The 19,062-nt window shown below is 42.6% G+C and overlaps 2 protein-coding genes across 6 annotated transcripts in view; both read right to left on the bottom strand.

Moving 5' to 3' along the window:
- EXT2 (exostosin glycosyltransferase 2) overlaps nt 1-3,787 on the bottom strand; it is a 140,335-nt gene extending 136,548 nt beyond the window's left edge. Inside the window, exon 1 of the mRNA XM_059140388.1 lies at nt 3,611-3,787. The gene's annotated coding sequence lies outside the window, so the exon portion shown is untranslated. The remainder of the gene's footprint in view (nt 1-3,610) is intronic.
- A 639-nt stretch (nt 3,788-4,426) lies between these two features.
- ACCS (1-aminocyclopropane-1-carboxylate synthase homolog (inactive)) overlaps nt 4,427-19,062 on the bottom strand; it is a 28,397-nt gene continuing 13,761 nt past the window's right edge. Inside the window, exons 10-17 of one of the 5 annotated variants that reach the window (XR_009346046.1) lie at nt 18,812-18,857; nt 18,557-18,698; nt 16,687-16,829; nt 16,414-16,567; nt 16,181-16,274; nt 15,498-15,881; nt 8,473-8,529; nt 4,427-4,903 (exon numbers count right to left, since the gene is read on the bottom strand). Coding sequence is in view for 3 of the 5 variants with exons in the window: in XM_059140362.1 (XP_058996345.1) it covers nt 15,719-15,881; nt 16,181-16,274; nt 16,414-16,567; nt 16,687-16,829; nt 18,557-18,698; nt 18,812-18,857 (742 nt within the window). In the remaining 2 variants the exon portion in view is untranslated. Of the gene's footprint in view, nt 4,904-8,472; nt 8,530-15,167; nt 15,882-15,936; nt 16,275-16,413; nt 16,568-16,686; nt 16,830-18,556; nt 18,699-18,811; nt 18,858-19,062 lie in introns of those variants that run through there. The other 4 variants (XR_009346045.1, XM_059140378.1, XM_059140362.1 and 1 more) reach the window with 4 other exon arrangements.

Here is a 19,062-nt window from a genome sequence, read left to right as displayed (position 1 = left end):
TGTACATTCAGCCTCCTCGGCAGTTCTGCCATAATTATGATTACATTCTGGGCCTGGTTTTCAGCAGCCCGGCCTGTGGCCATAGGAGATGCTGGCACAGAGCCTTCTGTTACTCACAGTGTGTCCTGGGTTGACAGCCGGCTGATCTGAGCAGGAAGGACCTTACCTCAAGGCTGGAAGAGAGCTGACAGGAACAGCCAGCTCCATCTGCCTGACCATTACTATTGTGCACATCCTGCCCATGCACTAGAGCTCTGGCTTTCCCCTCCACCTGAATCACATCCCGCCCACCGCTGGCGAGAGTTGTTCAGCCGGGATGCTGGAGAGTACCAGAGGTCATTGACAGCCGCAGATGGGTCCTTGCTGCCATCTGGGGCTAAGGGAGTCCAGCCTTACAAAACTATTCGCAGGGTCAGCTTTCTAGAGCCACTTCTAGTACCAACTGTCTTAGTTTATGTGCTACCAAATCAAGGAAAAAGCCACTGGAAAGCAGGGAGCTTGCAGAAGGTGAGTCCAGAGAGCCAGAGCAAGGGACGAAGAACAGGAGTCAGGGAAGAATGGAAAGCCATGAGGGTTATCATACCGAGCTGGGGAATGCGGCTCAGTCCTCTGCAGAACTGCGGAGAACACACCCCAGAACTGTCCCTTTGAAGGCTAGGGAACGACAGCATCCATGCTCTGAAGGCCATCCCCTACTGGTTAAGGCCATCCCAGATGTAAATTCCCATTTCTGAGATATGCCTACACAGCCTAAGCAAGCTCCCGTGGGTCTTTGCCAAAGAGCTGAGAGATACGGTGAGAACATGAGGTGAAGTAAAACCATTTAAAAATGAGGGGAGAGACACCTGGGTGGCTCAGTTGGTGGAACGTCCAACTCTTGGTTTCAGCTCAGGTCATGAGCTCAGGGCTGCAGGGCTCTGCACTCAGCAGGAAGTCTGCTTGGGAGTCTCTCTCCCTCTCCCTCTGACCCTTCCCACTGCTTGCACTCTCTCTTCCTCTCTCCCTCATAAATCTTAAAAAAAAAAAGAAAAAAATCTTTAAAAAAAAAAAAAGAGGGGAAAAGCCTTAAATGAAAAAGGAAAGCAAAGGATGAGAGATGGTGGGGGGAAGCCCCTTACTGAATGGTGCTTTAGAGATGAAGAACCTTCTTGGTGAGCATCCTCGAACCTTTCACATATCTCAGCCCAACATCTGCTGCGTTACATTATTAAGTATCTGCAAGTGTGTCTCTTCTACTGGTTGTCATGTTTTTGGAGTCAATTTCCACACACTGAAGCACAGAAAGGTGTGTATCTCCAAAACCATTATCCAAGAAAACAGGTCATAATCTTCCCATCCAAAGAGGACACTCACTGAAGGGGCCCGTATATCCCAATGATTAGAGCAGCGATGTCCACAATAGCCAAACTAGGGGAAGAGCCAGATGTCCATCAACAGATGAATGGGTAAAGAAGATGTGATATATAGATACACACACACACACACACACACACACACACAATGGAGTATTATGCAGCCATCAAAAAAAGAATGAAATCTTGCCATTTGCAATGACATGGAAGGAACGAGAAGCCATTATGCAAAATGAAATAAGAAAATCAGAGAAAAACAATTATCATATGATCTCACTGATCTGAGGAATGTGAGAAACAAGACAGAGGATCATAGGGGAAGGGAGGGAAAAATGAAACAAGATAAAACCAGAGAGGAAGACAAACCATAGAAGACTCTTGATCTCAGGAAACAAACTTGAGGATTGCTGGAGTGGAGGGAGGATGGGAAGGATGGGGTGGCTGGGTGATGGACACTGAGGAGGGTATGTGCTATGGTGAGTGCTGTGAATTGTGTAACACTGATGAGTCACAGACCTGTACCCCTGAAACAAATAATACATGATATATTAAAAAAACAAACAAAAAAAACCCAAAGTGGACACTCGTGCTACCACCACCACATTCAAAGGCCCTGACAGTGAGCTTCTTGGAAGAGAACTGAAAGGATTCTTCTACTAATTAACATTCCGCATAACACCATAACCTATATGAAACAAGAATTTCACAGCAAAGCCCTACAAACTTAACCTTGAAACACAGCAAACCTGTCCCTGCAAAACACTGGAATCATCTGGCTAGCTGTCAAACACTGAGTCACTGGAAAAATCTTTTAACTCCTCTCTACGGTCAGGATGAGACACATTTTCTGTTCCTCGAGTTACTTATTCGGAAAATGTGCCTGAAAAACCTCTCCTTGGTGCTCCCGGCTAGATCCGATCCATTTAGTCCCACGCTTTGAGTCACAATCTCATCTTAACCTTTTTATAAAAGCCCTCACAACTGAATTCCTAGGACCACTCCAATACTGGAACTTAACCCCACCATGCCTGAAAACGAGGGAACCAAATATTAGCAAAAGCTGGAAGATCTGTGATTCAGCGCCTCACCTGATAGGGTTCTTTATAATTAAAGTTATATGCGAGCTAACCATCCCTAAAAATGGTTTCCAATGGGAAAAGAAAAACTGTTTCTTTGATTGTGGGAATCACACTATAACTAATAAGTAAGCTGTACTGAGGACTTACCACAGGCATCTGTTTTAAGCACTTTGTGTTAACTTATTCAATCTTTTAACAGTGCCACGGGACAAGCTACTATTATCCTCATTCTCCAGACAGGGTAAAAGCAAGGGGGAGGCTAAGAAATTGCACAATGTTACAAAACTAGAAAATGTCAAGGCTAGGATTTGGAGGATGGCAGTCTGACTCTGGAGCCCGTCCTACTAACCTCCAACCCTACCCCCAGTTACCTACAAAAGCGTAAACTAGATTTAACTTTTTCACTCCTCAATTAGCAGAGGCAGCATAATTGAGGGACCCAAATCTATCCATTCATACCAGACCATGCAAACAAGACACTTAAGGCAGCGGAAGTGAGGAATGCTGGAAACTGAGTCATAGATCACCACGAAGAGCCTTTGAGCCCTGAAATTTACAAACCAAGTCCAGTGCAAGTCCTTAGAGCGCTCAACTGCCTTCGAAGAATTAAAACGGACATATTTCTATTTCAAGGCATCTTCAGACCAGCAGTAAGTCAAGGACCCTTCTCGAGGGTAGCAGCTCCCAGTAAGTCACACCCAGCAATCATCCGAGTCTCAAAACTGGTCTGGTCTGGTAAATGCCTCTAAGCTTTGAATCGATGCCCAAAGCCAGGGCACCTTCCCCAGTCTTCTCTCCGCGCTGGGAGCCTGAGGCCCCAAGCCCTGCCCTGGCATCCTGCGCCGCACGGGCTGCCACAGGCCACCAGGCCACGGACAGCGGGAAGGCAGAGGTCCCGGCAAAGGGTGCGGGAAAGGCAGCTGCGGGGTCCCGGGAGACCGAAGGAGCGGGCGGGGGTGGGCGTGGGCAAGGGGGACAGGTGGGCAGCAAAGCGCGGGGCGGGCCAGCGGACCAGGCGGTGCGGACATCCAAGCGCTCCCACAGCCGGAGACGTCGCAAGCGGCCCCGGCGGGGATGGGGTCGCCCCTCGCCGTCCTCAGGCCTCCGCGCGACCCGCGCTTCCCGGCGGCCGGGCCCGACTCCGCCGCAGTCCCGGAGGCCCTTCCTCGCCGCGCTTACCTCGGCCACGGTTGCCTCCCGCTCGGCCCCGCGCTCGGTCACCGGGGCATGCCGCAGGGCGCGGGCCACGGCCGCCCGGGAGGGATCGCGCCGACTCGCCGGCCGCCACCCCAGGCGCCCGGTCTACGCGAGAGAGCCGGGAGAGCCGGGCCAGCGACCGGGCTCAGAGGCGTCTGACACCGAGCGCACTGCGCATGCGGGAGCGGCCGGGCCCGCGCCCCCTGCTGGACAGGAGGAGTCAGGGCACCGCGTAGGGTTTCTCCCCAGGCAGGCGCGCGAAGCTCAGGCTCCGCCCTGAAACTCTTCAGAATTAAAGAACCTTTAGGTCCAAACAGGGAGGCAACATGCTTCACTTACGAAGCTCTCACAAATGCAGACGTTTTACTCCAGTGAGCAGTGGTGCGCGTGCGGCGTTCCTAGGGGGCAGTTTGGCTACAGCCATCAAATGTGTCTGCCCTCAACCTTCCCCCACCAAGACGTTTAAACCCCAGCAAGGAGGGTCGCCTACGGATATTCTCAACAGCGTTTACCGAAAACACTCATTACAGCGTTGTTCCAAATAATAGCTAAAAACTGGAAACAAGCAAAATAAAATGTGGTAAATTTTATAATAATCAAAATAAATTATGACTAAAGTGCAACCACGTGAGAATGCATGTATATCTCGAAGGTGTGCGAATACGGAAGCATGCTCTAAAACTGAGTCAGGATGGTCCCCTTTCCATAAACTCATGTATAAGCGGAAACCGGAGAGAGAAAAATACACGCAGAAGTTTACCTTCAAGCGTATGAAGAATGTTCTTTTCTGGAGGGAATCCAAGAAGCAGTGAACAGTTTTGAAAGAATAACGGTGGAGATAGAAGTGGGGGAAAGAGACTTTTGTATTTTGTTTCTGTACTGCTTATGACCTAGCCTTATACATGCATAGTAAAGCTCCTGTCATAAAGCATAAGTGGAGCTAAAAATGTCAATCAAAAATGCAGAATGCTGGAATTGGGAGGTTGATGAGATGACCGCAAAGAGCCTGAGCGGTTTACAGGTAACTCGCTGCAGAAGCCGAACCCTTCCGGGGCCCAGCTATCCCATAGCGCCATCTGGTGGAAGTTGTCGCTTACAGCTTAAATGATAGGAGTGATTCTGTGTCTGGGAACGGGGGCTTCCAGCAGCAAGTGATTCAAGGAATATTCTTGTGAGTTAATGCCGGCTTGCTACTGATCCAGGGATATTGGGATGAGAGTATTCTTGAGATGGGAAACCCACATTTTGCTTCTCCACGTCCAAATCCACATGTCCCTAAAACAATAGGAAATTTACCACACAGACACCCATTTGATAACTGGACAGATGGAAAATATTTTGTTTTCTTGTCTCTCTCTTATTTATATTATTTTATATATTTGATATACATCTATATTATTATTTATATATAACTATATTATTTATATACTATTATTTATATTATATAAATATTTTTATTTATACTTATATATTATTTTATATTTATGTATAATATATAATATTTGTATATTATTTATATACATAATTTATATATAAATTTATTACTTATATTATTTAAATATATTAGCAATATTAATTATATATTTATTTATATATTTACTTATATTTATATAAAAATTTATATAAAATATTAACTGTATATTTTTATATACATAATTTTTATATAAATATATATTCATATATATTTATTATATATTATTTATATTATTATTTATATATATTTTATATATGTTATTTATGTATAAGTATGTATTATGTATATATGTATTATGCTTAAATATGTATTACTTATGTATAAATAATATGAAAATAATATAAATTATTATATAATATGTAAATATATAGTTTATATATAAATATATGTAAATATATAAATATATTATTTTATATATAAATCTTAGATATAAATTTAAATCTTACATATAAGTATAAATCTTATATATAAATCTTTTATATTATTTATTATGTATATAGAAATATTATTTTTATATATAATTATATATAAAACATATAATATGATATATAATTATATATATTTATATATAAATATGTTATTTATATATAAATATTATATATTTACATTATGATCATATTATATATAAATATATATTTATAAAATATTACATATTATATTGTCATATTTAATATGAATATATTATGTTCATATTAAATCATAGATTAAATTTATTATTTATTATATTATTAATAATATATTATGGTATATTATTAACATATTTTATTATGTATTATATTATTAATTACATTATTAAATATGTTATTGATTAAATATATTAATTTTATATAAATTATTATGATCAATAACATAACATTTAATAATATATTATAATTAATATAATACATAATAAAATATATTAATAATATGTTATAATTTATATATTTAAATATAGAAATATATTATATAAAAATATATTTATATTGGATAATATACAAATATATGTAACTATATACAGATATAGTAATATACAAACAATTAATATAGATATTTATATTAATATATTAATTGTTAATATATTAATATCTATATTTCTATAAACATAAATATATCATATATAATACAAATATATAATGATTATATATTTATATATTATTATTTATATTTATTATATTATATATTTATATTATATATTATATTATATTTATATATTAAATATAAATATATATTATAGGGTCAATATATATTATATATTTATATAAATATATTATAATATATAAAATATATTAAAATTAAAAATATATTAAAATATATTATATAAATGAATGTAAATATATTGTATATTATATATAATCATTATATATTTATATAATATACAACAAATGTATTATTTTTATATAATATTTATGTAATATAAAATATATATTTATATAATATTTTATATTGTATATTTATATTTATATAATATACAATATATTTTATATTTATATAATATACATATATAAATATAATAATTGTATATTATATAATATACAATATATAAATATATTATAATTTTATATATTGTATATTATATAATATACGATATTTATATTTATATAACTTATATTTATATAATATGCAATAAATAAATGTATATTATATAAATATAATAATTGCATATTATATCATATACTATATAAAAATATATTATATTTATATATATTGTTTATGATTACTATATTTATATTTATATAAATGTATATTATATAAACATAAATGTTGTATATTATATAAATAGATAACGATTATATATAATTTATGACTATATATAACTTATATAACTTATATATTTATATAAACATAAATATTGTATATTATATAAATAGATAACGATTATATATAATTTATATATAATTAAAATTATATATATTATGTATAATTTATATATAATATATATGAATTATATAATTTATATATAAATGTAATTATATTATATATATTTATATATAAAATATAATTATATTATAAGTATATATAATATATAAATTATATAATTTATATATTTTTATGATTATATATAATTTATATAATTGTATATAATATAATATATAATATATAATCATTATCCATTTATATAATATGCAATATATTTACATTTATTTCTATAATATTTCATTATGATTTATATATTTTATTATAATATTTACATAATATTTTATTTGTATTATATAAATATATTTAAATATAAATATATATTTATATTTAAATATATATTATATAATATATAATATATATTATATATATTATATTATATTATCATTATATTATTATATATAATTTATTTATATATAAATGATATATAAAATATACAAAATATATAAAAAAACATATAAATATATATAATATATATAAAATATATTATATATTAAATATATAATATATATAAAAATATTTATATATAGAAATATATAAATATTATATATTTATAATTTAATAAAATATAAATAATAATATAAAATAAATATAAATATATTTATATATAAATAGACTTATTTATTATTCATTATTATTTATATATAAATATGTTCATATATAAATTATATAATATGTAAATATATTTATTATATAAAGATATTACTTTATATTAATTATATAAATTATAAACAGAATATATTTTAAAATATAAAATAATACATATAAATACATATATATCTTTCCATTAATCACTCATTTGCTCATTAATTGAGGACTTTCTGTGTTAAAGACCTGTGTTAGGAACCACCTCCAGGAACCTGTCTTATTTACCTCTTAAAATGCTAGACATATATAGTGCCTGGCACACAGTTAATGGCTCTACGAATATGAATAAAGGGTGCCCAGACACCGGGAGGAACTAAGCAAAACGATGACAAATACACAAGCAAGATCAGGTAAACAAAGGGCTGTGAGGTACAAAAGAGTAAGCAATCACGTCCAGTCCCAAAGATGTGGGAAGACTTCACACAACAGTTAATATCTTGGCCGGTCCTGGAGGACAGTTGGGATTTGGGGCAGGTAGAGAAGTGAATAGGGCATTCCAGGTCAAGAAAAAGCCAGGAGCAAAAGCACAGCTGAGAAGCAGGGCATGTAAAGAAGGAGAAGCCATCAGCAAGACCACGGGCTTTTTCTAATCCAGTTTAACTAGGACGATGCGACTCCATTGCTACATGCAAGTGATCAGCGGTAAGTAAGCGCAGAGCCTGGACTGTAGAGGCTACAGAGATGCTGAAGCAGCTGAGGGTGGCTGGGCCGTGGAGCAGAGCAGGAAAGGAAACTAGAAGCCAGGACCCACAGTCTCGGAGAAGGTAGGAAAGCTCAGAGGTTAGTGATTAAAAGAGGAAAAGCTGTAGAAAGATGTTTTGTTATTCACGTTGAAGATGGGGGTGGGGAGGAATAGACACCGCAGATCCCAGCCTACCCATGGGTCCTGGAAAAGCAGAAGAGGAAGTTAGACAAGGCCTGTCTTTCCAGGAAAGCAGCATCATGGGGGAAAGAGAGGTTACAGGCAGGTGGAATCCGTAGTGCGCTGTGGCGTCCCAGATTTACCACTTCCTTTAAATGATGGCGGTTTGCAAACATGGAGAAAGGTATAATCTCCAAGGAAAAAGATTCTGTGAAAAGAATCGTTATGCTGGCTCGGCTTCAACAACACTTGCGGGTAGCCTGGAGAACTAGAAAACAGCTAGCTATCCAGCCCAGATCAAATATAATGAACACTCAGCCTGATGGGTAGCTGAGCTCACGAAAAAAGTAAAGATACAGAGGCTAGAAACAAAACTACGGTGAGAAAATCAAGTGTTAAAGTAACAGTGAGGGTGTGCAAGATGGGAAGTGGGTCCTGAGAGGCTCACGGAAAGCCAGGATACTGAGGGGGAGTCTGGAGAACCGACTTGATGTCAATAACAAACCCAGAACTGTGCATCTTGCCCAGAGAGTGGAGAAACACCAGATTTAAGATCAGGTTTCACAACAATGTGGGATTTGAATTTATACCTACCAGCATGGTCCAGAAAGTTCCAAGCCTAGAGAGTAATACAAGGTATTAGCAACCCAGGTTGGTTGCACCGGAAGAGGAACACATGAACCCCTCTCACCTCCACCCCCAGATGGAGGGTCACACCTCCACACAGCCAGCCCGGGATCCTGGCAGATAAAACCCGAGCCAACGTAAGCTCACGATCAGAAATGAGCACATGGTAAATGAGCCAGTCAGAAGAAACTACAAACAGCACACATTTTACCCCCAAGAACCACAGATCATTGGATTCTGAGAAATAAATATAAAATAAGTAAGTTTATGGTGCTCGAAGACTTGAAAGATGGAATGTCAACATGAGAAACAAACAAGATGATATTTTCTGAAAAGACCGAGGGAATTGAAAAAGCACTAAACACGAAAACCAGGGACTCGATGCCTGAGTTAAACAGTAGATGAGACACAGTCGGCAAATTGGGATCTGGATCTGAACAGACTACCCAGAATGCAGACTGAGCGGAAAACAAAGGATGGATGAGGATGCTGAGAGAGAGGGAGGAGAGAAGAGGAAAGGCCAGCGTACATCCCGTAGGAGGGAACAGAGAGAATGGAGAAGCAGTATCCAGGGAGAGAGTAGCTGAGAGTAGCTGTAACAGGTGGACAGTGAGACTGACGGCTGACTTCTCAACAAGAATAAAAACAAAACACGGAAGGCCCAAGATCATCGTAAGAAGGCCAAGACAAGCTAGTAGTCAGTGTACAATTGTATACTTGGCAAAGACATCTTTCAAGAATGAGAAATAGACATTTTCAGACAAATAAAAATAGAAAGAATTTACTATCAATAAACCTTTCCTAACCATTTCGGAAAGATGTACTTCAGGGAAAAAGAAGGTTAGAACCAGAAGAAAGGACAGAGATGAGGTACAAAAGGCAAACAATGAAACCAGTAAAACTCATGGGTAAATCAAGACAAATTCCAATTAAAACAAGAACAACAACAATAAACACTGACTGTACCAAACTATAAAACACTGACTGTACCAAACTATAAAAATAAACATGACAAATTTGGAGATTTAAAACTAAATGTTTATCCCCATGCTCCCTGCAGCTTTATTTATGATAGCCGAGATATGGAAATCCATCAATAGATGAGTGGATAAAGAAAACAGGATATGTATACATACAATGGAATATTTCTTAAAACAAGTTGTTTGGGATTTTTTTTTTTTTTAAGATTTACTTATTTATTTGCGGTGACTGTGTGGCTCAGTTGGTTAAACATCTGCCTTCAGCTCAGGTCATGATCTCAGGGTCCTGGGGTCGAGCCCCTCATCAGGCTCCCGGCTCAGCAGGGCACCTGCTTCTCCCTCTCTCACTCCCCCTACTTGTGCTCTCTCTCTGTCAAATAAATAAAATAGTAAGTAAGTAAACAAATAAATAAATAAAATCTTAAAGATAAATATTTATTTATTTTAGCAAGTAGGGGGGAGGGGCAGAGGGAGAGGCAGACTCGTAAAGCAGGTTCCACACCCAGTGCGGAGCCCTACACCCCGGGGCTCAATCTCCTGACTCTGAGATCATGACCTGAGCCCAAACCAAGAGTCAGATACTTAACCAACTGCGCCACCCAGGTGCCCCCAACACCATGGAATATTATTCAGCCATAACCAGGAATGAAATCTTGCCACTTGGGACAATATAGATGGACCTCAAGGACATCATGCTAAGTAAGTCACAAAGAGAAAGACAAATACTAGGTGATCTCGCTTATATTAGAAACTAAAAACAAAAACAAATAAATTTTAGAAAAGTAAGCTTACAGATACAGGGGACAGATTGGCTATGCTGGAGGTGGGGGTGGGAGGTGAGAGAAATAGGTGAAGGGGGTGAAAGGTAAAAAAAATAAATAAGTTGGAAGAATTTTCCAGCGAATACCCACATATCTACTACCATCTCTACTATGCAATTAACATTTCGCACTACTTATCACATATTGATCCAACCATTGTGGGCCCCTTCTTTTGCTGTATGCAGAATAAATTGCAGCTGTCAGTAGTTAACATCCGAATATTTTATCAAAGGCATGCCATTGGGCGCCTGGGTGGCTCAGTGGGTTAAGCCGCTGCCTTCGGCTCAGGTCATGATCTCAGGGTCCTGGGATCAAGTCCCACATCGGGCTCTCTGCTCAGCAGGGAGCCTGCTTCCTCCTCTCTCTCTGCCTGCCTCTCTGCCTACTTGTGACCTCTCTCTGTCAAATAAATAAATAAAAATCTTTAAAAAAAAAAAAAAAAAAAAGGCATGCCATTAACTACAGATCAATATTTTGCAGTTCCTTTCTTCTAATGAGGTAAACATTTTGCATTTTTTCTTTATATCAGGGAAAAACATTTTGCATTTTTTCTTTATACCAGTGAAAAACAATGGCTTTGGCAGGTGATAAGGAAAACAGAAAGGCAGAAGAAAGGAGCAAAAAATAATCATTTTACCTTTATGCAAAAATCATAGCTCACATGTAAGCAAAAAAAAAAAAAAAAAAAAAACCATTAAATTAGAAAGCAAATATACAATAGGAAGCATTAACAAAAGTAATAGTTCATTGTAAAAAAACTAATAAATCCAGAAAAATTGATAAAATCATTATAAAGCTGACTATTGACGACAAAAAAAAATAAAGTAGAACAGGGCAAAAGCTACAATATCAAGAATGAAAAAGTGGATATTACTACAAAGAAAAAGAGAGGAAGAATGTACTATTGATACCTAAAATGATGTCAATGAATCTCAAAACATTAAGTTGAACAAAATAGCCCAGACACAAAAGGGAAGAACTACATGGCTCCTTTGATTGGGAAATTGCTGCATGGAGAGCGAAACCAGAATCACAGTTGCCTACGGGTAGACTCAGAACCTTGGAACCTTGGAACCTTGGAACTCAGAACCCATACATAGATGGAGACACCGAAGTCATTAACTCTTACAATGAAGACATGTGCAGTTTGCTGTATGTAAACTTTACCTCCACGTTAAAAAATTAATAAAAGCCGTGTTCCAGCAGAAGTTCAGGAGATGCCTGAGACCAATACTAGACAAAAGTCTTGGTATCTGTAACTCTCCTTGGGATATAGCCTACATATTTTTTTTAGACTCTTCCAAAGTCCTTTATTGAGCTGACAAGGCTGGGAGTTGCCCTTGGGGTGGGGTCCCAGTTCCAGCCCTGAGTCTCCAGATCTATGGTGCCCCCGTTCCTGACTGGAGCACGTGGGTTCCTCTGAGAGGTTACTTGGTTGGCTCCTTCAGGAATTCCCAGCCCTCCTTGGAGTACTTGTGGGCATTCGAGGGAGCCACCAACAGAGCTGACATCACCATTATGATGCCCGAATTCCAGGACTCACAGATGCGAAAGCTAAGCTTTGGAGGGACTGGAAGCTGGGGTATCTTCAGACGGATCTGCTCACATGCATACTGGCTGAACTGGTCCATGGCTGGGGAGACTACCATGACCCCCCTGGCATTCTGAAGGACAGCCCGACTCTTGTCACTAGGGTGATGGAGTCCAAGGAAACACGATGTTAGACATGAAACATCCCATTGATAGTTGCGTAGCAACTATCATGATATTAAAAATGTTAGCGTGAAAAGTAGAGGTTCTGTTTTGTCTAGTCTTCACTCTAACTGGGGTTGTCATGACCCTTCAAAGCAGTTTCTGGAGGAAGAAGGAAAAAACACGCTGGCAAACAGCCTAGGCATGAACTAAAGCACTCGTTGACAATGTCACAGGAGATGAATATAAAGCAGTTAAGAGTTAAATGCTCTCAGGTCATTTCCATGTTCCGGAGGAGGATGAAGAAAATGCTGAGTATGAATGTGAATGAGTTCAGAGTCTCTGGCAAAGTGCTCACTTGGAGAATATATAAAGAGCCCCTAGAAATGTGAGGCCTGACGAATATATATGTAATTTTTTTATATATATATGGGGGAATAAGTGACTGAAATAAGATGAAAAGGAAGCACCAGAAACCATATTCTCTTTCCTGTCTCTAGAAGCGCTTGGTGAGGAGGTGATGTGTGGAGCTTCTGGAATTGTACTGAGACCCTGAGGAAGGAAGCTCCAAGGGGAAAAGTCAACTAGGATGACAGACCAGACAGATGAAGAGAACCCAGGCTCCAAGCACTGCATTCTCCTGAGGGGCTGGATGATGGAGGGAAGGCCAGTTGGCCTCCTGGAAGAGGAGAGACATGAATGCTGAGGCATACCCTGGGGGTGTCTGCTCTCACCACCATGGTGCTGGGAGCTCGGAAGCCATCTTGCCACCCCCTGAACAGAGCAAGTTTGAAAAGGAAGGCAGAAGACAGAAGGCAGAGAGCAAGAGCACACATCCACTGCCATCATTTGAACTCCTGGCCAGAGCCCTGCCTGCCACATTGTTCCTTCCCCTTCCTACTTCATTCAATCAACCCACCCATCCTTTTGTTTAATTGGTTTTAGTCATTTGTAAATGAGAATCTTCAGTAAGAGAAGGGCTTGGGGTCTTTCACTGATGGAAGAAGGGGAACATACTGTTTCCCTATGAAACACATTTCCCCCTGCAATTGACGATGATAGAGGTTTCCTGCAGAGACTCACAGAAATCACTAGGCCAAGCCTCTGATCACTTTGGGGCCCAAACCTGGCCCTGCATCTCTGGGCCATTGGGAAAGCAACGTGAGCTCAGGAAACACACAGTGGGGGTTGTTGACCTATCACGTATACTTGGCTTTGCTTGGTTCCCTGAGAGTCCTGGTGCAGGTAGCTATTCTGGGGAGCAACCTCAGGGAACAGTGAGATCGGAAGTCCAAGAGAACAAATCCTGTGCAGCGGCATGGTAAAGTGCAGGCTCCTGTCCTGGGCTCCCAGTGCTCCATCCCAGGGGTCTCTTTGAGGAGCCATGTGGCAGGTCACAATTGTCTACTGCGGCCACCTGCATGCGGAAGTATTAATCTGCGGCTTCCTATGCCCCCTTGACCCATGATCACCCGAGAAGGGTTAACCCTCCTCGGCGTTCCCAGTTCACATGTCCCCGTGAGGCTGTCAGAGAAGCTTGGGACAGAAAGTGACATTCGGGCAGACCGGGGGACCCCAGGGGCGATGCTCACACACAGCTGGCTGGCCATCCTAAGGAGCAAAGCAGAAATATGAGCCCACGGGGGGGACTGGAGATGGGTATGGAATATGCCAGACCCAGACTCTGCAGAGCGATACATATGGAGCACACCCCTTCCCCCAGCACAAGACAGCGGGGCTCCTAGGCCCCCCTTCTGCCGACTGAAACAGAGGAGCTCCATTCGGGCCCAATCCCCCGCTCAGTCTGCCTCTGCTGGGAGGGCGGCTGGACGCCCTCTAGAGAGCTAGGAGTCTTTCTTCGGAGAATTCTAAAAGGAGTGTATCACAGCGGTCCTTCCTTGGGGGGTCCCTGAACCCCAAGGGCAGCGCCATAAAACAGAGGTTTTTATGGCCTTTCTTACTCTGGCCCGTAAAACCTGAAGGCTTCCCAGTGAGTCAACAAATCCCAGCAGCAGAGTTTCCTGGAAGTGGGAATAGAAAAGAGCGACAGCCAAAGGCACTGAACAATAATTGAAGGCACTGAAGGTGACAGCACAAAGCCAGGATCTCAGGACCGGAAAGGGTCAAAGCAGCTGCCAGTCCCTGGTTTGGCAGGGTACAAACAGCACAGGATTCCAACCAAACCCACCCAACTTTGAATCCCAGCTCTGATGCTGTCTGGCTCCGTGACCTTGAGAATGTCCTTCCAGCTCTCTGAGACGCGTGGCCTCTTCTCCCAAGTGGAGGATAATAGGGTCTGTTTCCCTGGATTGTCAGAGTTGGAAATAATGCACAGAAATTATCAGCACGGTGCCTGGCACATGGAAGTTATTCAGGAAAGATGGAGAAGGGATGAATGGATGAAAAGCAGAAAGGTAGAGAAAAGCGAATCCTGTATCAAATACTCTGGGTTGCAGAAAGCACACACGACGGCCCCGACATTCTCTTAAAACAGAAGCAAGGAAAGAGACCGCTTTTCTACCCCAGAGAAGAGTCCTCCGCACACAGCTTTAACGTCAGTCCAGAAAGCCCACTTGGGCTCCAAACTCAAGCTCCCCTGAGGATGGCTCAAGTGGCCCCTTGCCTGCTTAGGATGGAAGGGCCAGCCTGGGATCAAGTCCAGCCCTATGCTCCCCGCAGCAGTCATGGCTGGCTCACTCGGGTATGATATGGTTGGTGAAGGCAGTTCCTTGCCAGGAAGGAGGAGGCAGAGCAGCTCTTCCTGGTCGCCCCCCTGCGTCTTGTCTGTCACCGCCCAAGTGGAGGCCTGTCCCAGGTCCCAGGTGTCCTGGGGGCCCACACACCCTCCCTGGGGAGAACGATTGGAACATACAGAATTAACTCCTTCCTCCTGGGACTTGAGAACTATCGCTCCTGTTTATTTCCTGGGTGTGCTCTGTCTTCTGTGCGCTGTTCTTCTGACTTGTTTCCCGGCAACAAAGGACGAAAGAGGGTGTCATCAAAAGAAGGTACATGTTGTTTTCTTTTCACATCCTCAGGGGGGCAAGGGCTTGTGGTCGGGAGCAGTCACGACTCCTCCATTCTGTAAATTATTCACAACACGGGGGAGATGAAGCAGGAGAGACTGTGGACTCTGAGAAGCATACTGAGGGTTTTGGAGGCAGGGGGGATGGGGTGAGCCCGGTGGTGGGTATTGTGGGGGGCCCGTATTGCATGGAGCACAGGGTGTGCTGCATAAACAATGAATCCTGGAACACTGAAAGGAAAAAAATAAAGTTTTTTAAAAAATTACTCACAACAGAGGCTCCTAGTTTCTTCCAGTTCTGTTTAATAGAGGGGGAGGGGCCGAGGCACAGCATGGCTGGAGGAGCCTATCCCATGCCCTGAGAGGGGCCAGGAATGGTTCTTCTTTGAGGGTGAGGTCACGCTGGGCTCCCTCCTGACAAAAGGCCCAGCTGCCGTGGGTCTCCGCAGCCCCAGTCGGCTCAGATTGGCGGTGGCTGCCAGGCCCTGCTGTCACCAGGCCCTGCTGTCACCAGGCGATGACCAGCTCACCTGCGCTGACTCCTTGGCTCCTGGGTCTGACAGGAAGAGGGCTCTTCTGCCACCCGGGATTTGCCCTCCAGCACCTGCCGGACCCTCTGCATCCCTGGGAAGGAGAAGGGACAGCCCCTTGGCACTGGCGGCTCGGTCGGCAGGACGGGCCAGCTGAGGCTGCTGGAGCCACAGGTGGGACGAGAAGCGGGAGGGCAGAGTGAAGGGTGCGGTGAGGAGAGGAGGTCGCTTACCCAGCCGAAGCCGGTGGGCCTTGTCCGAGAAGACCAAGCGGAACCAGCCGGGCTCTTTACACTCAAAGGTCTGGCCACAGGACAGCAGCACCTTGTTGTCCAAAAATTGGCGCCAAAGCAGCATTTCTGCCTTAAAGGTGGCCTCGGGCAGGAACTGGGAGGGTGGCAGGGGCTCAGGTAGGAGAGGAGACACCCCTGCCCCTCACCTGCCGGAGAGAGGCTTCAACTACCCGCCCCCCCCACCCCGCACCCATGCAGCCCCACCTGTGTTACCTTCCTCAGGTCAACCCAGATGAAGAAGCCTGCCCCGCGGCTCAGGAACGGGATGCCCAGGGCCCGGAGCTCTCCTGCCACGTAGGCGTGGGCAGCCTTGAGCCGGGCATGGTTCTCTGGTAAGTACACCTGGTTGATCCAGTCTGTTTGGGGGAAAAGAGAAACAAACAAAGAAATCTCTCACCAACCCTCCAGGCTGCCCCACGAATCTAAATGCTGACAAAAGAAAGGCCATGAGCTGCCAAGATCCTTTCTCCAGCTGTGGGTGGGGTCCACAGGAATAGTCCCTGTTGGTAGAAAGCACTGGAAATCCAGGTAGCTGGCCTCACAGCTGCCAGCCCTGCAGACACAGGGTCCCCCGGGGTGCAGATCCTAGCAGAAGGCCCCCTCCCACACAGATGCTTCTGAGCCCCAGAGGCTGCTGTTCAGATCCCAGCCTGGCCTCTGACAAGAGGTGGGGCCTGGGGCAACTTCACCTCCCCATCCTTAGCTTTTTATTAACTTTCTTTGGTGTCCCATTTGATGAGGGTTTTCAATCGTTTTTAAACAATTTATTTATTTTATTTTTTTCTGAGAGTGAGAGAAAGCGAGAGCTATAGAGCGAGCATGCAGACGGGGCAAAGGGAACAGGGGACAGAGAATCTCAAGCAGGTTCCACACCCAGCGCGGAGCCCAATGCGAGGCTCAACCTCACAACCCTGAGATTGTGACCGGAGCTGAAACCAAGAGTTTGATGCTTAACTGACGGCGCCACCCAGGCACCCCACCCCCTTTTGATGAGTTTTAACACAAGTGTCTATCTGTGTAACCCACCACCTGCCGGCAGGACACCGAACAGTTCCCTGGCCCCAAAGAGCACCCTCGTGCTATTCATAGTCCCGACACTTCCCTGCCCCCGACAACCACTGGTCTGTCAGTTCTCTGTCACCTGGTCTTGCCTCTTCTACAGTGTCACAGAAGTAGAATCATACAGTCATGTCACCCTTGGAGACTGGCCCCCTTCACACAGCACAATGCCCTTGAGCTTACTGTGGACTGCCCTGGACCTCGCCGCGGAGCCCTCCTCCATTGGACAGATGTGCCCCACTTTGTTCCCTCCTTCCCCCACGGAAGGACATTTGGAGTGATTGTGAACAAAGCAGCTATAAATTTTCACACAGAGGGTTTTGTGCGACCATGAGGATAAACAGCTTAGGAGTGGGCTTGTTGGGCCACGTGGTAAGTGTGGGTTTAATTCAGCAAGCAACTTGGCTTTCCAAAGTGGCCACAACACCTTCCATCCGCGAGCAGTGTGAGAGTTGCTGCTCCACGTCCTCACCAGCATGTGATGGGGTCGTTTTAAATTTTGGCTGTTCTAGCAGGTGTATAATCATTTCCACATCTATAAAATACCAGGGGAAAGGCAGGAAATGTCTGCATCCTAGGATTCTGGGAAATAAGGTGATGCAATGAGAACATCTAGCAGGGCTCACTACAAGGTGGCAATTATAGATCCCCTTTGCTATCTAGACCCACTAGCTGAGATCCTCGTAGGCAGAGATACTCCCGTTATAACTGTTTTCCCTTTGTTGCTTCTACTTTCTCTTTTTTCAAGGGCTCACAGCTAATAATGATGAGTTCACGTTGACCAAGTGCCTATGATATACCAGGTGCTATTCGAATTGATAAATCACACGAACTTAGGTTTGGGGAAGTGAAGTAGTGTGCCACATGGTCAGGAAGTGACGGAGTGGGCTATGAACCAGCCGTGGCACTGGGTTCTCGAACACCACCCCAAATTCTTCTCATGCAAGAAGCACCCTTGATCCATTCCCAACTGACTATAACCTCTCCACCCCCCATTCTCAAATGACCAGGCCCAGACAGTCACCACGGTCCCGAAGCAGCTGTGCCATCTGGTACTGGACCAAACCACTGAGGCCATGATAGCGGCAGAGGGAAGCCACCGCAGTGGCCACGTCCCGGTTTTCCGTGTAGAGCGTGCCGAAGCGGAGCCCAGACATCCCAAAGTCCTGCAGAGAAAGGCACCCTGGGCAGTGGCCAGCCCTCCACCAAGGAAGCTGGTTCCACCCACCTCTCTGCCCTCCCACTTCCGTGACACCCCCGAGGCCAGCCAGGAACCTACCTTGCTGGTCGCCCACATCACGTGGGTCCTCTGGGGGTCAGGCAGCCTGCAGAGAATACAGGTGGGGACAGAGGCAACACAGATCCACAAAAGCTCATACACATTTGGATGAATTTAGTTCTGTGTCTGTGTGAAGCCCTGGTCTCACCTTTTTGAATCATCAATTCCTACACATCCTTTAGCATCAGGGTCAGCAAAATACAGCCTGCAGGCTAAACCCAGCCCACAGCCTGTTTTTGTAAATAAAGCTT

The sequence above is a fragment of the Mustela lutreola genome, chromosome 1, assembly GCF_030435805.1.
Source record: "Mustela lutreola isolate mMusLut2 chromosome 1, mMusLut2.pri, whole genome shotgun sequence".
Taxonomy (NCBI): domain Eukaryota; kingdom Metazoa; phylum Chordata; class Mammalia; order Carnivora; family Mustelidae; genus Mustela; species Mustela lutreola.
Note: the sequence above shows the minus strand (reverse complement) of the source record. Positions and strands in the feature narration are given on the sequence as shown.